We start from the raw sequence: 23,334 nt of genomic DNA, 5'->3' as shown, positions 1-23,334 counted from the left end.
GCATAATGGTTGCACCAATCTGCAGTCCCACTCATATTTTATGGTTGTACCTTTCCCTCCCATATCCTTTCCAATATTTATTGTTACTTGTATTCTTGATAATTGCCATTCCAACTGAAGAAACGAGATCTCCGTGCAGTTTTAATTTGCCTGACTCTAACTACTAGAAATGTTGATAATTTTCTCATATACTGAACAATTGTATTTATTCTTCTGTGAAGTGTCTGTTCAGTACCTTAGCCCACTTATCTATTGGGTTATTTGGGGTGGTGTTAAATTTCTGAGATCTTTATATACTTTGGAGATTAATGCAGGTGACAATGATCTTCTACTAATCTGCCGGCTCTCTCTGCATATTCTTGATTGTTTCCTTTGCTGTAAAGAAGCTTTTAAGTTTGAATACATCCTATTTGTGATTTCTTGATTTTACTTCTTGCATTTAGGAGTCTTGTTAAGGAAGTCAGTTTAGAAACTGAAGTGGTGGAGATTTGGAACTACATTTACTTCTATTAGGCACAGAGTCTCTGTTCTCAAGCCTAAATCCTTGATCCACTTTGAGTTGAGTTTTGTGCAGGGTGAGAGATTTGGGCACAACTATATTTTGCTGCATATGAATTTCCAGTTTTCCCAGCACCATTTTTGAAGAGGCTATCTTTTCTCCAATGTGTATTTTTGGCATCTTTGTCTAATATGAGATAACAGTATTTATGTGGGTTTAACTTTGTGTCTTCAATCTGTTCCATTGGTCTACCTGTCTTTTTGGTGCCAACACCATGCTGCTCTATAAGGTCTGGTATTTTGATGGCTCTAGCTTTATTTTTATTGCTAAGGATTGCTTTGGCTATTCTGGGTATCTTATTTTTCCAAATGAATTTCATGACAGATTTTTATATTTAAATGAAGAATGCCATTGGAATTTTAATGGTAATTGCATTAAATCTGTATAGAGCAATTGAGAGTATGGCTATTTTGTTCAATGTTACTTCTGCTCCCCATGAACATGGGAGATCTTTACATCTTCTAAGGTGTTCTTCAATTTTTTTCTTTAATGTTCTGTAGTTTTCATTGTAGAGGTATTTCATCTTTATTTGTTAGATTGATTCCCAAATATTTTAATTTTTTAGGCCATTTGAATGGGGTATTTTTTCTAATTTCTTTCAGTGGATTCACCACTGATGTATAGGAAAGCAATTGATTTGTGTGTGTTAATTTTATTTTCAGATTAATTTGCTTAATTCATTTATTAGTTCTAAAAGTTTTCTGGTGGAATTTTTTGGGGTTTTCTAAGCATGGGTCATGTCTTCAGCAAATAGGGATTGTTTGAGTTCTTCCTTTCCTATTTGTATCTATTTAATTTCTTTATTTTGTCTTATTGCCCTGGCTAGAATTTTAAGGACAATGTTGAAGATCAGTGGTGAAAGAGTGCATTCTTGTCTTGTTCCAGTTCTTTGAGGAAATGCTTTCTGTTTTTCCCCATTTAGAATAATGTTGGTTTTGGATTTAACACATATAACTTTTACAATGTTGGGGTATGTTCCTACTATCCCTAATTTGTCTAGTGTTTTGAACATGAAACCATGCTGTATTTTGTTAAGTGATTTTTCTACATCTGTTGAGATGATCATATAATTTTTGTCTTTAAGTCTATCAATGTGTTGAATTATGTTTATTAATTTCTGTATGTTGAATGAAACTTGCATGCCTGGGATGAAACCTGTTTGATCATGGTGCACTATTTTTAATATTTTTGTATGAGATTTCCCAGAATTTTAATGAGAATTTTTGTATCTATGTTCATCAGAGATATTGGTCTGAAGTTTTCTTTCCTTGATGTGTCTTTGTCTTGTTTTGGTATCAAGGTAATATTAGCTTCATAGAATGAGTTTGGAAGGGTTTCTTTTTTCATTTCATTGAAAAGGTCTATTGGTATGGATTGTATTTGATCATAATTTGAGGTCTATTGGTATGGATTGTATTCTTGACTGATATATATTTTCTTTCAAGGTCTTGTAGAATTTGGCTGAGAATCAATCTGATCCTGAGCTTTTCTTGGTTGGTAGGCTTTTCATGGTGACTTCTATTTCAGTGCTTGAAATTGATCTGTTCATGTCCTCCTGATTCAGTTTGGTTAGGTTCATATGTCTCTAGAAATTTATCAGTGTCTTCAAGACTCTATTTTTTTTTAAAAAATTAAGTATAAATTTTCAAATAGTTTCTGATCATCATCTGTATTTCAGAGATATTTCATTTTTCATCACAAACTTCTAGTAATTTCTGCTTTCTCTCTCTTTTTCTTAGTGGCTAAGGTTTTATAAATTTTATTGATTTTTTTAAAGAACCAAATTTTTTGTCAACTTTTTGAATTATTTATTTTGTTTCCATTTTATTGATTTCAGCTCTAATTTTAATTTTTTCCCCTGTCTTCTATTGTATTTGGTGTTGATTTGCTCTTCTTTTGCTAGGGCTTTGAGATGTAATGTTAGATTATTTATTTGTTGACTTTGTATTCTTTTAGTGAATGAGCTCAATGCAATGAACTTTCCTCTTAACACTGTCTTTATAGTGTCCCAGAGATTTTGATATGTTGTGACACTATTTTAATTTCCCCTATGTATTTTTTTTTGTTTCATCCCTGATTTCTTCTGCTATCAATGGTCATTCAGTAGTGTATTATTTAATCTCCTGGTGTTAGAGTAGCTTCTATTTTTTATTTTATCATTGATTTCTAATTTTATTTTATTATGATCTAATAGAATGCAAGACATTATCTCTATTTTTTGTATTTTCTAAGAGTTGTTTTGTGGCATAAGATATGGTCTATTTTAGAGAAAGATTAATGTGCTGCTGAGAAGAAAGTGTCTTTGAACATTGAGGTATGAAATACTCTATATATGTATTTAAAGTCTAAATTTTTGATTGTAATATTTAGTTCTATAGTTTCTTTAGTTTTTTGTTTGGAGGATTTATCCAGTATTGACAGAGATATGTTATACTCACCTAGTATTATTGTATTGTGATCAATTTCTTTCTTGAAATTGAGAAGAATTTATTTCATGTACATAGATGCTCCATTGTTTGGGGCATACATATTTACAATTGCTATGTCTTGCATATGTATCATTCCCTTAAGCAGTATGAAATGTCCTTCTTTGTGTCTTATGATTAGCTTTTGCTTGAAGTCCACTTTATTTTATATGAGAACAGAAATCCCTGCTAGTTTACATGATCCATATGAGTGATATAGTTTTTCCTGTCTTTTCTCTTTTAATCTGATAATGTCTTTGCCTATGAGGTGAGCCTCTTGGAGAGGTTATATTGTTGGGTTGTGTTATTTTCATCTAACATGCCAGTCTATGTCTTTTGATTGATGAGTTCTGGCTATTTATGTTCAAAGATATTATTGAGATATGATTTGTATTCCCAATCATTTTGTTTTATTTCTGGTTTTTAATTTAATTTAGTTTATCCTTTGATTGACTATTCCTTTAGTGTGGTTTCACCCTTTGCTGGTTTTCACGTATATTTTTTATTTCTTCTTCCTGGAATATTTTGCTGAATGTGTTCTGAGTGCAGGCTTTCTACTTGTAAATTATTTAAAATTTTGTTTATCATGGAATGTTTTGATTTTATTTTCAAATATGAAGATTAATTTTGCTGGGTATTGTATTCTTGGCTGACATCCATTTTCTTTGAAGGTTTGATATATATTATTCCAAGACCTCTGAGATTTGAGTGTCTGGAGTGAGAAATTAGCTGAGATGCAAATTGGTTTTCCTATAAATGTAAACTGACATTTATTTCCAGAAGCCTTAACAATTCTATCCTTATTCTGTATGTTAGGCATTTGAAAGAATGAAAGCAAGGAAGAAAGAGAAAGAATGAGCAACAGAAATGAAAAATACATTTCATTTTTCTCATCATTTCCTGACTCATAAATTTGGGAAGGGCTCTTGGCAGTTGCCTCTTGGGATCTGTCATAAGGTTACACTTGAATGCCATGTGGAACTGAGATCATTTGAATGCTTGACCCATTTGGAAATCCAGGATAGTTCATTCACATGGCTGGTAGCTTGAAGTTCAATTGGGGCTGTTGACAGAACCACCTGCAAATGTTCTCTCCCACATGATAGTCTCTATACAGTGGATATGCCATAAATCAAACATCCTAAAGAGAAGGAGGCATGACTTTTTAAGCTAGGTTCCTAAGTCAAGCTATGTTGGCTTCACCACATTCTATTGCTTATAGACAACCCACCATGATCAGCCCAGATTAAAGGTAAGGAGGAATGGATTCCACAGGTCAATGAATAGAGCATCACAGATTTTGTGGATATTTTTTAAAGCTATATGTATATTGAATATCTGACTTTGTGTATTTTCTAAGTTACATTTTTAACACTATCATAGTAGCCTTAATTACCTAAGACTTATAGATTACATAGGAATGTTAGGTTCTCTCACCATGTCTCTCAAATCCCTGTTTATAGTTTCTATCCTTATCTTTCTGTGCTTTATTCTATATTTTTTCTATGTTTTTGAACTTTGCAATTTCTATTCTGTGATAATCTAATATTGTTGACTCATCTTTGGGTTCTTATTTTTAGCTCTTGACTTTTTAACTCTCAAATTTTTATTAGATTTTTGTGATCATTTCTCTGCTAAGATGCACATCATGCCATTTAATAGACCATTTAATCATGATTATATAAATTTCCTATAAAGAAACACCAATACTAATATATGAAAATATTTCCCATTTTTTCTTATTTTTCCTCTTTGTTCTCTATTAAATTCTATTTCATGTGGTATTTTGGATCAACATTGTTTTGAGAAACTATAAAAAACCTTCAGAGAGGATTTTATTTTGCCTCTTCTGGGTACTTTATTTAAGGTAGATCACGTTACACAAAAACAACTGAAGTTTTAAGAAACTGGGCACCATCCCTGTGACAAAAATTCTTTCAGTTGACAAATATGATACAACTTTCCTGGTTGTTTAACATGATTCCTCCTTTTTGGTCCAACCTAAATTATATTTGTGTATGACCAAATCAGTCTGTCAAACATGATTAGATTTTCAGTCTCAGCTTCTAACTTTAAATGAGCAAATGCCTTCAGGAAAAAATAGATGATCCCAATTTTTACTATTCTCTTTACTGGACTCCTAAAGGCTAGCTGTCCCTGGAGCTCTGCAGTGCTCTCAAGAGGAAGTAACATATTCCACTTTTCTAAAGTCACTCTGAGTGCTTGACATAAAGCACAAAAGTGTCATAGTCAGAAACAGAAATCTCCATTAGGAGAACAGTTCTGAAGATGAAATTACTGATTTTGTCCTATAGCTGTCAGATGCCATCACTAGATTATTATGTACCTTAATTAAGTTTCCTGCTCTCTACTCCCAGGTGTAGGTAGCCAGACCCAGCTGCTGCCCCAGTGCAATAACTCCTGGTCTGACCCAGCAGGCTCTGTAGACACAGAAGGGCACACTCTCAACTGCTCAGGTGAGCAAGGCCCTCAGCACAAGAGCCTTCCCATTTCCTGTGCAAATGCCCATTGACATGATCCTGTCTCTCCACAGACAGAAGACAGCTCTGCCTGGTGGATGGGGGCAGTCGCTGTGCAGGGAGAGTGGAGATCCTGCAGCAGGGCTCTTGGGGCTCCATCTGTGATGACAGCTGGGACCTGAGTGATGCCCATGTGGTGTGCAGACAGCTGGGCTGTGGAGTGGCCCTGGAGGCCACCATCTCTGCTCACTTTGGAGAGGGATCAGGGCCCATCTGGCTGGATGAGCTGAATTGTACAGGAGAGGAGACTCATGTGTGGCAGTGCCCTTCCCAGGGCTGGGGGCAGCACAACTGCAGACATAAGGAAGATGCTGGGGTCATCTGCTCAGGTCTGTGGTTCACACTGGGTATAGGTGGGAGAAAGTGAGGAGGTTGTGCAGGATGGTATCTGAGCTTTAGGGCAGAGGAGGGGAAATTGGTCTCAGTGTAGATGGGGAGGATGCTCACCCCACAGTGCCTGTCCCTCTAGCAGAAAAGATGAGGTGTTTCCATTTTCTCCTGCAGCAGCTGAGCTTCTGCTACTTCCTTCTCATCCCTGCCTCCTGACATTCATTCTCTTCAGTGTCTACTTGACTGTAGACCTCATGCTTCAGTTACTGTGTGTGCAAAATCCTAAGACCCCACTGTATTAGTTTCCTATTGCTGTTATAATAAATTGCCAGAGTTAATGGCTTAAGACAACATGAGTTTAAGTTTGACCCCAGTTTACCTGAGATATAAACAAGGTGTCAGTGAGCTACATTCAGCTGAGGCTCTGGGAAGACTCATTTCCTTACCTTTTCCAGCATCTAAAAGTTACCTGTATTTCCCTTCCTTATTCAAGTCAACCACCTTTTATACTTCTGACTATTTTTCATCTTTACATCTCTTTTTGACCAGGGTCAGAAACCATTATCTGCTTGTAAGAATACAGATCTAAGTAAGTGGTTAGATTGAGCTCATATGGTTAATCCAGGATAATCTAAAATAATTTCATCATTAAAAAATCCTCATATTGATCTTGTTTGCAGGCACTCTTTACCTCACAAAATAATCTATTCACAAGCTCCAGGATCAGGAACTGACATAGCTGGGGCTTCACTATTCTGCCACCTCACTGTTCATACCCCCTTTCCCAAGGTCTGTCATATTTAGTCAAGTAGCTTTTCCTCCCTCCCTTCAAGAGCCCCACTTCAGTTTTCCTGACTGTTCATTTTCCACTACACCACTGTCATAGAAATAGAAAGAGACATACAAGTTATCAAAACAGGTAAAAGGATAAAAGTTTTGTCTTTCCACCTGGTGGGCATTTCATCAGAAAAGTTAGCAATGAGCACTCACTAACTAGGGACAGCACTAAGGGTTAAATACTCACTGTGCCCTATTTTCCTCCTCTTGGTTTCAGAGTTCCTGGCCCTCAGGTTGGTGAGCGAGGACCAGGAGTGTGCTGGGTGGCTGGAGGTTTTCTACAACAACACCTGGGGCAGTGTCTGCCACAGCCCCATGGAAGCTGTGACCTTGTCCGTGATCTGCAGACAGCTTGGCTGTGGGAACAGTGGGATTCTCAACTCTTCTGTTCCTCTCAGAGAAGGTTCTAGGCGCCGTTGGGTGGATGGAATCCAGTGTAGGAAAACGGACACCTCTCTCTGGCAGTGTCCTTCTGTCCCCTGGAAACGGAGATCTTGCTCTGCAAAGGAGGAAGCTTATATCATGTGTTCAGGTGATTTATTCCCTATTCCTGTGTCCTCACTCTGTAAGTTGTTAGAGAAATTTCATACGTTCAAACCAGAAGAATGAGTTCAAATAAGTCTATGAGGCACAAGTTTGAATAGAGAATTTTAGCCTCAATTTACAATCTTGTTTTGATGACAGAATTAAGTAAACCTGTTATTACATTTATGTGAAAAATGCCATGGATATTAAATTGAGCATGTAGAAGCATGAACTTACCCTCTAAAAAATGTCTAAGCAGATGGCTAGTGCAGTCTTAGGCTATAATAATTACTCTGCATTTCCATAATAGAGTGAGAAATTTGACCTCACTTATATAAATCACTTGCTATGTCCTGTCATAGTTTTAGTTTTTTTTTTTTTTTTCACATGTAATGCAAGTTAAACCACTCAGCAATCTGTTCATAGGTATTATGGTGATCATTCAATCCAGATGTGGAAATTAACATTAGGAGTAAGCACTTCATTCAACCCATATACTCAAGAGAGTGAGGGACAACTTAGGGTAATCAGTACTAGTGGGTTATCTTTGAGATCATGGTTTTTACTGTGAAATCCATCAACATCAGTCAGACAAACTATAAGCTCAGATTGTTGATGATAAGTAATTGAGTGAATTACATCCAAAAACTTAATATGAGGCATGAGGAGGAAAGACAAGAATAACATACTCTCTGTGTCCTCATGAAGTTTACCCTCTAGCATGAGGATACACACCAGCCATAAATGTGTGTCATGAAGAAGTGGAAGGTGCTATGGAAATGGGTAATTTGAGGAAAAGAGAAATCATATTTAGGTTGAGACCAATGAAGGAAGTAGATGTCAAATGAAGAAAGTAATAAGACCTTTTGTTCAGTGTAAATACTGAAGTGTGAAAAGTCTGGTGACCTTGAGGGACTGATAAAATCCCATCATGAGCAGAGTAGGAAGAAGCTGGGGAGAGTGATGCCTGATTAACTGGATGGGTAAGAAGAGTTCAGATCCTTTCCAAGGCATGGTCCCAATACCAATTTTGTTGAAAAGCTGTTTGTTAATCTTTTCCTCTGCCACATTATGGGGAATTACTGTGAGAATGAGGGTCCTAGTCGCCCCTTATTTTCTTCTTGAATTCATCTCCTCACAGTCTTGTGGTCTTGTTTGATACTACCTCCTCTGAGTCTTTATCCATATGCTACTGCAAATGAACCACTCCGTCTGCCTCCCAGAAAACATTCAATGGGGTTTGTTGGAAATTGGAGGCTATTGTCTTCTAATTTCATAAGACCTATAATGTGTGCTTCAGTTTTATATTTTGATAAAAACCTGGCTGTCCTCTGAAAATAATGATATCATTTGAGGGTCTGTTCTTCTCTTTCAAAAGGATATTTCTGGGCCAAATCTTAGAATAAAAATATTCCTGTTTTCCTTTGTCATTTTCCACAATTTCTTTTCTTTTCTCTCCATGTCCATCTACTTGAAATTTGCCCATCAGATGGCACCAGCTACCACTTCAATTGGTGTCACTCTCCAACCTGGTCACACCCTCTCATCCAGGAAAGCTGCAGTACCAGGCTCACCAGGCTCCTCTGTCTTCTGTTCTTGGTGCTGCCAGAATCCTTGAATACAACTGAGATAACACCCTGGCCTCTTTATTCCTGACTTTCTCCCTTAAAAGCTCCACTTACATCCCATCTCCCTGTATGGCCACACTATTGTCCATCACTAACTGTCCAGCTTGAGATCTTTTTTGTATTGTTCCTTCTCTGACTGCTGCTTCTTCTGCTTATGGGACTATCATGATGCTCCTTTTCCAGATATTTCATCCTCATGCAGATTCCAAGTGTTTTCCCTTATCAGGTTTTCATTTTTACACTCTCCTCATGATTGCAGATGTTCTTCTTACCCTGATTAGACACATGACGTTGCATTATAATCCTCCCCCTTCAAGTACACTCAATTCCCTCTTCTCTTCTTTATCAATGAGAAGAATGGTTGAGTCAACTACCTAACTCTCCACTGCCTGCACTGGACTAGGCAAGGACTGATGAATCATGGACAAGTACTATATCTTGTTAAAATGTGAAATTACCCTGCTATTTGAATTTGTGATCCAATCTCTGATGAATCCTCCACACTGGCCCCATATTGTAGTGTGCTTCTCTCACATGTGCTCTTGCCCTCTCTCTAACATGACATTTTACAAATTTCCTGATCTCTCCCTCATTTCTATTTAAACTACATCATACACATAAATGATGATCTTCCCTCAAACTTCACTGGAAATTGAAACTCTCAGCTGTCTATCTTATTTTTTTTATTTTCTAATTTATTGATTATTATTCTGTCTTAGAGTCTTGCGACTTTTTTTCTTCAATATCTAAATTTTAGACTCTGTATTCTTCCTTAGCTCTTTCCCATCCCTTTTCTCATTGGGGTCCATGGCCTTAGATGATGTTATTCCACCCACAGCTCCCAATATAAACCTCCATTCCTGATCTCTGCCCTTAAATTCATTTCATTGCTAATGGATACTCTCGTTTGCAAATATAATGGACAGCTCAAATTTACTTTTCAAAACAGAGTGTTTTATTCCACCCCTTTAAGCCCTGCCTCTAACTTTTTCTCCCTGTTTTATTCCCTTCCCAGTTAATGCCACTGCTATTACCCAGTTACTTATTCTCAGTCTACATTCATGTCTTAATGTCTTCATTTTACTCTCTCTCCAATTCCAATGTAATAGTAAGTTCTATGCCTCTACCAGCAAATACGTCTTAAATCTTTCTTCTCCAACTTTCCCACTCTCTTCTTAGTTCAGGAAAGATCATTTGCAGCTTGGACTCTTCCAACAGTCTTCAGTGGTCTTTGACTTGTATAACATAATGTCTATTTAATGCCAGGAATATACTCATTCAACTTGATTAATGTGTGCTGTGTCACAAGTAAGTTGCCTTTAGAAGTGACACTGGCACATTTCTTTGTGGCTCCCAAATGCAGAAACAACTGGGAACCATGTCTCAGGAGTCTGTAATTAGTCTAATTAGCAGAAATGCCAAGGAAGATGTAGTCAGCTTATTGTTCTTGGACTTTGAAGGACTTTCCATGGAAGAGGGAGGAGAGTGTGAGCCACTCCTGATGTCAGGGCTGTGACTCTCAGGTACAGATTTCTACTTGTTGGGTTTGGGTTCACTCTAAGTTTAAGTAACACTAATGAACCTCTCCATGTGAGGACCCCCAGGGAATGAGTAATGCTGTCTGTCTGGGCAAAGAGCACTGGAGGTATGAAGACATGGCCATCTCACCTCCTCTTAAGCTGTCCCATCTTTTTTTTTTTTCTTTTTCCACAGAATCAGCCACATGCTTGACACTAGGAGATTTATGTTCTTCTCTCTAGTTTGTTTTTGCTGTAGAGTTAAACAATATCTTTTTTATTATACTGAATTACTAAAACCTTCATTACTCATTGAAATCAACGAAGACATATAAAAAGATAAAAGGTACATTAGTGACATTGCATAACCCTTGTCTATTCATAATTCCCTGATGTGAATAGGATTAATGGGCTGGTAATTACTATTTTTCTAAATCCTCCATTTTCATGGAATCCTATCAAAACTCATATAGTGATAAAAGCATTTATCTTATGATTTCTTTTTATTTGGTTTTACAATATTGGGATTATATCATACTTACTATTGTTACATCAGCTTTTCTTAAGAATTATTATGCATATTCCTCAAGTAGAACTCACACTTTTGTAAAATAACTCCATAATGTTTCATTCTTAAGCTACTAGTATTCCAGTTTGCATAAAATTTTGCTATTAATATATAATTCTTTTATATTTTCCCTTCTACAAACAATATTGTAATATATATCCTTACACATGTAACACTGCATATTAGTAGGTTTGTTACTACAAGGTGACTGCCAATGGTTGTAAGATCACATAACATCTATTTAAAAAATATTTTCATACTTTGCAGGAGGAACTGTTTTTAATTGGCATTTCATATCTTGATAGAAAACAACAGCATTTTTTTTATAACTTGACCATTCAACTAAATTCAAAAAAACATACAGAACCTCAAAAATCAAAAAAGGAACAAAGCCCACAAACCTCTGCTAGGAACTGCCTGAAATCCAGGAAGAATGCAATGATAAATGATGGTAAATGTTTCAAAAGCAATTGCTTACTCTTTTCCCTTTCCTACTTTTCCACACCTTATTTTTTTTCTTTTCCCTGTAGAGGCTGAGGGATAATAAATTATAAGAATATGTATTTATAATGTTTTTCCCTACAATAGACTCCGAATATTGAAATAGTGAGACATCCAATCCTGAAAGTGAGCAGCCACCAAAGAGAGGTCCTGTGATCATTTCTAGAGATGTTCTCTGCATAGGGTAGGAGGTTGACAGAATAATGGGGATAATGTATACCCATGAAGGTGTTAGGACAAGTGCCTTGTATGTTTTCTCTGTATTGTTTTTTGTCATTTTCATGTATTATTTATTTTGCTTTACTTGGCTCTATGATACATCTATGTCCTTTCATGTATTAATTATCTTTACTGTATTATATTTTTATGCAAATGTTTCTATCTTACCAGCTAACTCTTGTGTACTTATTAACTTTTCTCTAAATTCTACCTGTTTTATTTATGTAAAAATACATTTAATTTATTTAAAAGAATACTTTCAATTAAGTTGAATGAATACTTTCAATATGTTTATACTTTTTCATTAACAATATGAGGGATATTGAGTACAAATCACTTTTGGGATTATGTAGTATTTATGTTTTACATGTCTACTATTTATTACCACAAATCATTAATATTAACTTACATTTATTTTATTACCCTTTTGATTAGCAAAAATTCAAAAAAAAAATTCCAGCAGATTTTACTCATCTATTCATTCAATCAGTAAATATTTATCAAGCCCACTGTTCATAACATTCATAGAAAGTCACCTGTACATACTTCTAATGAATGCATTCAACATGCCAGGCACCATCCTGTTTGTAGGAACAGAGGAAATGAAGCAAGGTCACCTTTCTAGTGGAGTTTTTTCTGGGTTATGCATGTCTATGTGTGTTTTAATGTACACACATGAACATGTTAGTATTTTTTCATGTAGTGGGCACAGTAAGAACAAGTAAACTGAAAAATAATTTCAGCTGCTGATAGGGATATGCTCTAGGGGATGTCTCAGTAACTCATCCTGTTAGACTACTTCTGAAGCACCTTATCTCCACCTGTCACCCAAACTGAGCCCAGGACTTTAGAGAGCCTTGTCTTGGGGCAAGATCACCTCAGTTGCCCCTGAACCTGTGCTTCCCCCACTGTCTGCTCCTGCAGGAAACAGACCCAAGAGCTGTCCAGCCACTGCACCCTGCACAGGTACCTCATCCCCTCACACCTTCCCCATGGCTTCCAGGGGCTCCTTTCCTCCCACCAGGGAGTAAGTGGAGGTGCTACTGCCTTTTCAGACAAAGAGAAGCTCCCACTCAGGGGAGGAGACAGCGAGTGCTCAGGGCGAGTGGAGGTTTGGCATAAAGGCACCTGGGGCACTGTGTGTGATGACTCCTGGAGCCTGGCAGAGGCTGAGGTGGTGTGTCAGCTGCTGGGCTGTGGCTCTGCCCTGGATGCACCAGGGAAGGCTGCATTTGGCCCTGGAAATGGAAGCATCTGGCTGGATGAGGTGCAGTGCAGGGGCAGGGAGCCCTCCCTGTGGGCCTGTGCTGCAACACCCTGGAGACAGAGTGACTGCAAGCATGAGGAGGACGCTGGTGTGAGGTGCTCTGGTGAGTAGCAGGACCAGGTGAGGGAACCAGGGTTGAAGGAGTGTGTTTGCATCCAAAGGGCTTCCCTTGTTGCCCTGCTGCCCTGAGCCCTGGCTCTGGAAGGCTGTACCCAATCTCATGGCATCTTAGAGACAACCATGTCAGTGGTGGTGGTTGGGATTGAGCAACATTCCCAGACCCACACAGTACAATAATTCCATTTTTCTTTCTCTTCTCCCCAGGTGAAAGGACAACAACTCGCCCCACCCGGAGAAGTAAGTGGTTCTTTTGCCGTGACCCAGATAATGGAGTAGATAGGCAGATTTTCAGTGTTCTGTGCATTGAAAATTTAGATTTTTCAGTCTACACAGTTCTGGTCATATTACAGTAGGCCTGATGATCAGGTGTTAGAAGAAGCTATTATTTGTGTTAAGTTGTAGCAGTCAGAGAGCTCCAAAGCCATATCCATATTTACTTTATAGAAATCTCTTAAAATCAGACTCAGAAGATATTTGACACATCCCAGAGCAGGATCTAGGGTGGTAATCCTGGGATTCACGAAGATCTATGATGACTGAGCTAGGGACTTCATGGTCCTGAGGACTCAAGTGATGACCAGGATAATTGGGTTCTCCTGAGCTTATGGTCCTCTCTAAAGACTCATGACTCTTTTTCTTCTTCAGGCACCAGTTCAGCCTCAGCCCCTGTCCCTGGCATCTTATCCTTACCTGGGATCCTCTGCATGATCCTGGGAGCCCTTCTATTTTTGGTTCTCATCATCCTGGGAACTCAGCTGCTCAGAAGGAGAGCACAGCTCCAAGGTGGGGCTAGGGAATGCTGTAACATGAAAGTATGCAGGGATAATATTGGACCAATTGTGGTTTTTCTTTAAACTATGCATTTTAGTCTTGTTCCAATTATATGAACATCTGCCTTATCTACCATGGACTTGGAGACTTAAAAGACATGAATTCATTTTGGGTTAAAAAGTGGAGCCATCAAATATGATGGCTTCCCATGTGTACAGTGCTAGTGGGAACTGATTATAAGATCCAGGAGTGGCATGGTAATCTACTTCTATCCCAGTAGATCCCAAGGCTAAAGAAAAGGACCCTGGAAGCCTAGAGGAATGTCTCCTAGAGTGTGCATTGGAGAAGATTTTGTCTAGGGGAAAGATTTCCAAGACTAATGTCTGAACTCAATCTGCTTTCCATAGCCTTATCCACTTTCGAAGACACTGTTGATGAGGTCCTGTACCAGGAGATCGATTACCCAATAAACCCAGAGAAGGAGAGCCTGCTGAACAGCCCAGGTGTGTCCATAGCCTCCTTTCTTTGCATGAGTTCACCATCAGTGTAGGAATTATCAGTAAGCAAAGTCCACATGACTAACACAACATTCATATGGCAAATTTGGTAGCTCTCTATTACTGAAATAAATTGCCTGAGACAATCAAATTATAAAGAAGAAAGTTTTATTTTCCTTCCCACTTTCAGATGTTTTACTCCATGATAATATGGCTTGGTTGCTTTAGGCCTGTGCAAGGCACCATATCATGCTGGGAGTATGTGGTGGAGCAAAGATGCTCATCTCACAATGACCAGAAAATTAAGAGAGAGAGGAAGAGATTGGCATCCTATAATCCTTTCACGAGCATGCACTCAAAAACTTAATTCCTCCCACTAGTTCTCACACCTTAAAGGTTCTACATTTTCCAATATCACCAACCGGAGGACCAACCATTTAGAACAAGATCTTTTAGGAATATTCCTTGACCATTAAAACAATTATCAGCATCCTTCTAGGGAAGGAGCTCTAAGTGCTCTCTCTACAAGTATGAAGCTTCAAAATTTCTTCTGAACCATGACATTGACCTCCTCCTGTGTTTGTCTATGATGTTTTCTCCCTACTAGGAACCATGTTTGATGATGGCTCAGCAACTAAGCTACCCTATTACATAGGGGACAATGAGGAGAATGGAGACCCTGAATCTGTCCCAGGTAGTAAAGACAAGTCTTTCCTTGGATGGTGGGGATGAGGAGGAGGTTATCATCTGAAAAGAATTTTCTGTGATTAAGATGTGAAGGATCTCTTCCTTCAGGTTCACAACTACTTTTTCTCTCCACCCAAATCTGTCATCTCAGAAAGGGAAAGATGAGATTCTAATCTGTTGGTTTCCATAGATACTTCCATATGGTCACAGACATACCTCAAATATATCATTATAAAATCCAAGGCCATAAACTGAAAAAGAACATTTGAACCTTATCATCTCACAAATTCCAAGGTGAAAGAGAACATATGGATTTGACCTGAAATACAAGGATATATAAACTATTTTGTGGTTTATGTGAATACTAAGACAAAAAAAAGACATTCATAATTCCTAGAACACAAGGAGTTTGTGGTGCCTGTACTTATCAATCACTGGGAGAGCTTCTCTACAACGAACATAAGAAAAGAGAGCATCCTGCACCTTCCCTAGTGGTAAAAGTGGAGAGTTCCAAGGATGAGGCATGTCCAGGAGTGCTCCGTTAAGAACGAATCTTAGCAGAACACTAGAGGAGGTTGAAAACCATGCCTCCTGTGATTCAAATTGGTAGAATAGCCTATCTGTGGGAGAGAGAGAGCCAGTCTTCTCTCCCGGACGGCACTGTGTCTCCGTTGCCTCAGAGGCCATATGAACATCCTGGGTTCTCCTTAATCCTGATGAAATCACTCTCAGTCACTGATATATACATATTTTTTTTTCAACCCTCCACCATATGCCTGAAACAAGTGCCTCAAACTTATAGCATAATTTTTATTGAATTTTTTGGCATGGCTTTTTAGTAAAATATTATTGAACTTTATACATTGAAATATTTCGATGATTTACATGATCTAAGAATATGGAGATCAAATGTATGCCTTTGGGACAGCCTTGAAATATGGTATCTATATTTCTCAGCTATTAGAATCTTTGCATTAGAAGAGACTGAAGACATCACCTAGACTAACAAATATCTTGCTCTTCCTCCTTCTTCCCTGTTTTCAGAACCTCAAGGACAGCATGCAGTTGCCACAAGCAGTGGTTATGATGAAGTTGAAGAGGTACCTGTTCCTGAAATTCCTTCTTCCTTTGGAATGAAAGACAAGAAATTTTTCCCAGAAGACGAAGGTGGTGTCAGGTGTTCTCAGACAGGTGAATGGATAGCTATCTCTCCTATGGTCTTGCATTATTATCATGAGAAAGATGAATTTGGACATATAAATGACCAGTTTTCCTGTCTAAGTAGCCTTGTAAACCAAGATGATGTCATATCTTCCCTTTTTCTGTTTATTGAAGCTGTTTTATTTCTTCTGAAAGGAGATACATATCGTGTCCTTTGTCTGCACACACTGCCCATGGGATGGAGACATGTATGTATGAGCTGCAGAGACTTTGTGGCTTTGTTCCGATTTTCACACAGCAAACCAAGACCTCTGTTTGAACAACAAGCATGGTAGTCTTTAAACTTGTGAAAAGTAATTTGGAGAGCATTTTAGTGTTTTTATTAGTGCATTATAATTATTCATAATATTGCCATTAATTTTGACATATTCATAAGTACAAATAGCATAATTTGCTCCATTTAAATATCTAGTGCTTCTCCATTTCCCTCCTCCTTCCCCTGATTACCTTCCCCTAATCAACAGGTCTGCCTTCTATGTATTTATTTTTCTGTAGTGCGAACATTACATTCATACATAAACATAGAATTCTTTATGTTATATTCAAGCACACAGAGAGTAAAATATGGAGAATTTCATTTCAGAGTTTCTCCCCATTTCTCCTCCTCATGCCTCCCTTCAACCCCCTTCTAATCCACTGTTATTACTTCTATTTTCATAATATCTCTCTTTTTATTCCTTACTTCTATGTAGCTTCTGCATATGAGAGAAAAGTTTTAACATTTATCATGAGTCTTATTTCACTTAGCATGATTTTCTCCATTCCATACATTTACCAGCAAATGATATAATTTAATTTTATCTTTATGACGGTATAGAACTCTATATGTGTATGTGGGTATTGTGTGTGTATGTGTACATATATGTATAGTTTTTTAATCCATTCATTTATAGAGAGACACATAGGCTGGTTCCATAACTTGATCACTATAAACTAAGCTATTATAAGCACTAATATACCTGCATCACTGTTTTATGCTTATTTCAGCTCTTTTGATGCATAGCAACAAATGGAATAGCAGGGTCATATGGTAGTTGCATTCCTACTCTTTTAAGGAATCTTCATACAGCTTTTCAAAGAAGTTATACTACTTTGCCCTCTCACCAAGAATGTATGAGTGTTTCCTAATCCACACATCCTCACTAATATTTATTATTTACTTTTTACATTTTTATCAGTTCATTAACTTCTGCATAGAGTAGTGTTCATTTTGAACTATTTATACATACACAGATAAAGTTTTCTCAATTTTAATGCCCCTTCTTCTGCTCCCCTTCCTCTACTTATTTCCTTTCTGTTAATTTATAGCTTTTTAATAAATCAAATATATATGTATATATGTCTCACCATGGTATATTTATGTATAACATAATTTGATTGATTTCATTCCACAGTTCCTCCTTTCTCCCTTCACATCAACCCCTTACTCTATTCCACTGATATCTCTTTTTCTTTTATTAGTCATTTTCATTTTAGAATTCCACCCCCTTTCTCTCCTTTATGCCTTATTTTGCTCCGACTTCTGCATATAAGAGAGGAAATTCAATTTTTGACTTTCTGAGTTTGGTATATTTCCCTTAGTATGATGTTCTCCAGTTCCAGCCATTTACATGCAAATGCCATAATTTAATTCTTCTTTATGGCTGAGTAGAATTCTATTGTGCATATTCACCACATTCCCTATATCCATTCATCAGTGGAAAGGAACCCAGGCTGTTTCCATAACTTAGCTATTGTAAATTGTGCTTCCATCAACATGGATATGCCAATATTACTCCAGTATGCTTATTTTACTTCTTTGGATAAAACCAAGGGGTGAGAAAGTCATGAAGTTATTTCAGTCCTAATCTTTTGAGAACTCTTTATACTTTTTCCCAAAGTGGTTGTAATAATTTGCAGTGCCACCAAAAATGAATGAGTACTTTTCCCCACATCCACACCATCATTTATTATTATGTATTTTTTGATGATTTTCATTCTAATAGAGGCCAGATGATATAAAAATGTAGTTTTGATCTGCATTTCCTTGACTGGTATAGATGTTAAGTAGCTTTTCATATATTTCTTGGTCATTTGTATACTTTTTTGAGAAATACCTGTTTAGTTTTATTGCTAATTTATTAATTAGATTAATTGCTTTTTAGGTATTAATGTTTTGAAATCTTTGTATATTCTGGATTTTAATCTTCTGTCAAAAGAATAGCTGGCAAATTTTTTCTTCCATTTTATAGGTGCTCTATTCATTCTCTTGTTTCCTTTGCTGTGAAGAAATATTTTAATTTGATACCATCCCACTTGCTGATTCTTAGTTTTATTTCTTGAGCCTTAGGGGTCTTGATAAGGTTCCTGTGCCAATATGTTGGATTAGTGAGCCTATTTTCTTCTGTAAATCACAAATTTTCTGGTCTAATTATAGGTCTTTCTTTCATTTTACTTAACCTTTATGCAGGATGAGAGATAGGGAACTGGTTTCATTCTTCTACATACAAATATCCAGTTTTACAAGCACCATTTTTAAAAAAGACTCTTTTTTTCCAACATCTATTTTTTTTTCCTTTGTCAAGTATCAGATGAAAATATCTATTTGGGCTTCTTCTGTGTTTTCCATTCTATGCATTGGTCTTCATGTCTGTTTTGATGCCAGTATTATGCTGTTTTTGTTACTACAGCTCTCTTCTTTGGTAACTAACCAAAAAAGAGAGAAGACCCAAATCAACAAAATTAGAGATGAGAAAAAGAGATATCATCACAAACGTTTCAGAAATCCAAAGGCTCATTAGAAACTATTTTGAAAATTTATAGTACAACTATAAAATCTAGAAGATATTAACCAATTTCTAGGTAGAAATCAAACCAGCAAAATACAGGAAACCTAAATGAACCAATATCAAGCAATGATACTGAAGCAGCAATTAGAAGTCCTCCAACAAAAAGGAGCTCTACCAAATTATTAAGAAAGAAATTTTACCCATTTTTCTTAAATTGTTCCATGAATTAAGAAAGGAGGAAACACTTCCAAATTTATTCTATAAAGCCAGTATTACTCTTTTAACAAAACAAGACAAAGACACATCAAGGAAGGAAAACTACAGACCAATGTCCCTGAATGCAATAGACACAAAAATCTTTTTAAAAAATGTTGTTAAAACACATTCAAAGACACATTAACAAAATAGTGCACAATGAAAAATTGGGTTTTATGTGAGTGGGATGGAAGGGTAGTTCAACATATATAAATAAGTTTAATTCACTAAAAATACATCTAAGAATAACATATTCTTTGGGAGTTTTATTAAGGTAGTCACTGTTTGTGCCTGTGTATTGGAGAGTTGGCCCTATGTTTTCTTCTACCAATTTTTCTTCTAGAAAAAAACAATTGATAAATTTTTGCACCCATTCATGTTAAAACTTTTGAAGAAATTAGGGTTAGAAAGAACTTACCTCAACATTATAAAGGCTATGTATAACAAATGCAAAGCCAACTTCTTATTGAATGAAGAAAAACTAAAAATATTTTCTCTGAAATCAGGAACAAGAAAAGAATGTTCACTCTCACCACTCCTAGTCAATATAGTTATTGAAACTAAAGTCAGAGCAATCAGATAAGAGAAGAAATTAAAGAGATACTGTGGTAGTAGGAGCAAATGTGACTCCATTTTGTTTTATGACTTCATCCTGTAAACAACCATGCCAAGTAGAAGAGTCATGACTGGAGCAAGATGTTCTTTTCCTTTTGCTATAGAAACCTTTAAGAACATGGAACTACCTAATGGGGTATTGTTTCTGTAACTAGGGTGACTAGGCTAACTGTGATTGGTTAGGCTTCCCTCCGCTTGACTGCACTGTCCCGCTTCTGTAACCTGGCTTGCTTGCATTGGCTAGACCCCTGAACATCCCTTTTGCGGTTTTCAGGCTTATAAGGAGTGCCCTTGCAATTGTTCGGGGCTGATCAGGGGAACAGCTTTATGTGCTGGTCAGCCGCCACCAGTGTGCTTCAATAAAGGCTTGATTCGGTTATACGTGAGTGGTCTGGAAGTCAGTTTATGAAACCCTGGGACAAAGCTTTAACTATAACAATACAAATATGAAAAGAGGCCAAATTATCTGTTTTCTGAAGAAAGAGTCCTTTATGTAGTATACTCAAACTTCTCCACCAGAAGAATTCTAATACTGATATAGAAAATTAGGAAAGTAGGAAACAAAATCAGCATTCAAAAATCAATAGCTTCTTGGACTAGGGTTGTGGCTCAGTGGTAGAGCACTTGCCTAGCACATTCGAGGCCCTGGGTTCAATCCTCAGAACCATATATAAATAAACAAATAAAATAAAGGTATTATGCCAACTACAAATAAAAATAATAAATATTTTTAAAAATCAGTTTCTTTTCAATATTCCAATAATGAATCTGCAGAGAAAAAAAATCAGGAAAACTATTCCATTCACAATAATCTAATACAAGGCCCTGATTATTATTTATCTTGAATCTTGTCATTCTAACTGGGGTGAGATGAAACCTCAATATAGTTTTTATTTAATTTCCTTTATGGTCCAGAATGTTGGACAGTTTTTTTCATATATTTGTTGGTCATTTTCATGTCATCTTCTGAAAAATGTCTATTAGCTCACTTACCCATTGACTGGGTTATTTGGGTTATTTTGATGTTTACATATACTAGATATGAATTCTCTATCAGAAGAATAAGTGGCAGAAGTTTCTCCCATTTTTAGGCTCTCTTTCATCATCTTATTTCCTTTGCTGTTTGAAGTTTTCAAATTTGAAGCTTCCCCAGTTGATTCTTGGCTTTATTTCTTGATCTTTGGGAGTTTAATTAAGGTAGTCACTGTTTGTGCCTGTGTATTGGAGAGATGGCCCTATGTTTTCTTCTAGCAATTGTAAAGATTCTTGTCAAATTACTAGGTCTCTGATCCATTTTAGTTGATATTTCTGCAGGGTGAGACAGAGGGAGCTCCTTTGATTCTTCTACATATGGATATCCTGTTTTCCCAGAGCCATTTGTTAAAAAGTCCATTTAGTCAGCCTTTTCACTGCTGTGACTAAAAAAATCAACCAGCACAATTGTAGAGGAGAAAAGGTTTATTCGGGGACTCACAATTTCAAAGGTCTCTATTTATAGACAGCAAGCTCCATTCATTGGGGCTGGAAATGTTGCTGAACATCATGGTGGAAGAGTGTGGCAGAAGGAAGCAGCCTACACGGTAATCAGGAAGAAGAGACAGACTCCACTCTCCATATACACAATATATACCCCAAGGCCATGCTTTCAGGAACCCACCCCCTCAAGCCATACCCTACCAGTCTTCAGTTAACCACACAGTTAATCCCCATAAGGGGAATAATGCAATGATTGCATTAAGGCTCTTACAATCCATTTGTTTCTTCTCTTGCACTGCCTCACACATGAGCTTTTGGAAGACACATCACATCCAAACCATAACATCCATTTTTTCTCCAATGTGTGTTTTTACTGATTTTGTCAATTATTAGATGACTATATCTGTGTGGATTTATCTCCATGAGTTCTATTCCTTTGATTTTCATGTTGGTTTTTATAAAAAGACCATTCTCTTATTGTTAGTATGCCACAGTCTGGCTGGGCACAAGATCACGAGCCACTCACAGCTTGTAGATTCAAACAGCAACTCTTTATTCCCGAACTCACACCAGCCGTCTACAATCACGTTTTGGGGAAATCCACGTTCTCTGCCCAAATCCACCCCCACTGGGCTTCTGTCTCCCAAAAAATACTGTCTGAATCCCATGAGAACTCAAGGGGAACTCAGGCAGCAGGATACACCCTATTCCCAGCAGGAATAACCTTAAACCTGGAACCACCCTAAACCCGGATTGTCCTCCTAAACCGGGAACGCCCTAAACCCGGATCCGCCCTGGTCCTTGAGCAAGGTCACCTACATGCAATGTCACTGCAAAATGTCCTATTTCCACAAGTCCTTCCACTAAGCAACATGGGGTACGCTGGCAAGGAAATTGTCATACCTACTTGGCTAATGGCTCCCAGCATTAGTACAGCTCTGCAGCATGATTTGAGCATGGGAATTGTGATGCCTCAGCCTTGTTCTTCTTGCTCAGTATTCTTTTGGCTATGCTGGATCTTTTATTCTTCCATATGAATTTTAGGAATTTTTTTTTTAGTTCTGTGAAGAAAGTCATTGATATTTTGATTGGGACTGATTGAAACTATAGATTGCTTTTAGTTATATAATCATTTTATCAATATTAAATCTGCTTATTGAAGAACAATAGATGCCTTTCCATCTTCTATAGTCTTCTTCAAATTCTTTTTTCAGTGTTCTATAGTTTTATTTTAGAAGTTTTTCAACTTCTCAGCTAGGTTTATTTCTATGTTTTTGTTTTGTTTCAGGTTATTTTCAATGGAATACTTTTCTTCATTTTTTTGTTGGGTTTACTATTGGCATGTAGCAAAACTTAATTTTTGTATGTTTATCCTGTATCTTCTACTTTTCTGTGTTTATTTCAAAGATATAAAACTCTTCTGATGGAGATTCTATGTATAGAATCATATCATCTGCAAATGGAGATAATTTGATTTCTTCTTTTTCTCATTGTATCTCTTTAATTTCCTCCTCTTGTGTAATCGATATAGCTAATATTACAAGAACTACATAGAATAAGAACGGTGAGGGTATGAATCCTTATCCTACTCTAGATTTTAGAAGAAATGCTTTTATTTCCTCACCATTCTGCCGCAGTCCGGCTGCAGCAAAATAACCAGGGGGTGACGAACAACTTGTGTACATTGATACAGCAGGAGTGGGAGCCGTTTATTGTAGGACAGGAGGGGTATTTATACATTCCACACAGCTTATCTTAATTAACATAAACTAGATACAGCAGTCAACCAATAAGAAATCTCCACACTTAATGGCTCGCTGGCACCACCTCACAAACCACTCCCCCTGGCAAAATACCAGGCGCCATCCAGACTTGTTTACAGACTCTAACATTTGCCAGGCGCCATCCTGACTTCTTTACAGACTCTAACATTTCCCCCTTTTGTTTAATTTAAATAACCACCATAGT

At 37.1% G+C, this 23,334-nt stretch overlaps 1 protein-coding gene across 1 annotated transcript in view; it reads left to right on the top strand.

Moving 5' to 3' along the window:
- Nucleotides 1-23,334, top strand: part of LOC124078962 (deleted in malignant brain tumors 1 protein-like) — a 198,164-nt gene that overhangs the window by 11,616 nt on the left and 163,214 nt on the right. Inside the window, 3 exon segments of the mRNA XM_058572557.1 lie at nucleotides 5,409-5,501; nucleotides 5,579-5,893; nucleotides 6,949-7,263. Coding sequence (XP_058428540.1) covers nucleotides 5,409-5,501; nucleotides 5,579-5,893; nucleotides 6,949-7,263 — 723 coding nt within the window.

The sequence above is a fragment of the Marmota monax genome, unplaced genomic scaffold (assembly GCF_021218885.2).
Source record: "Marmota monax isolate L192 unplaced genomic scaffold, Marmota_monax_Labrador192_F-V1.1 WCK01_AAM20220418_F8-fsc00186, whole genome shotgun sequence".
NCBI classification, from domain to species: domain Eukaryota; kingdom Metazoa; phylum Chordata; class Mammalia; order Rodentia; family Sciuridae; genus Marmota; species Marmota monax.
This window is presented reverse-complemented; position numbering and strand designations above follow the sequence as displayed.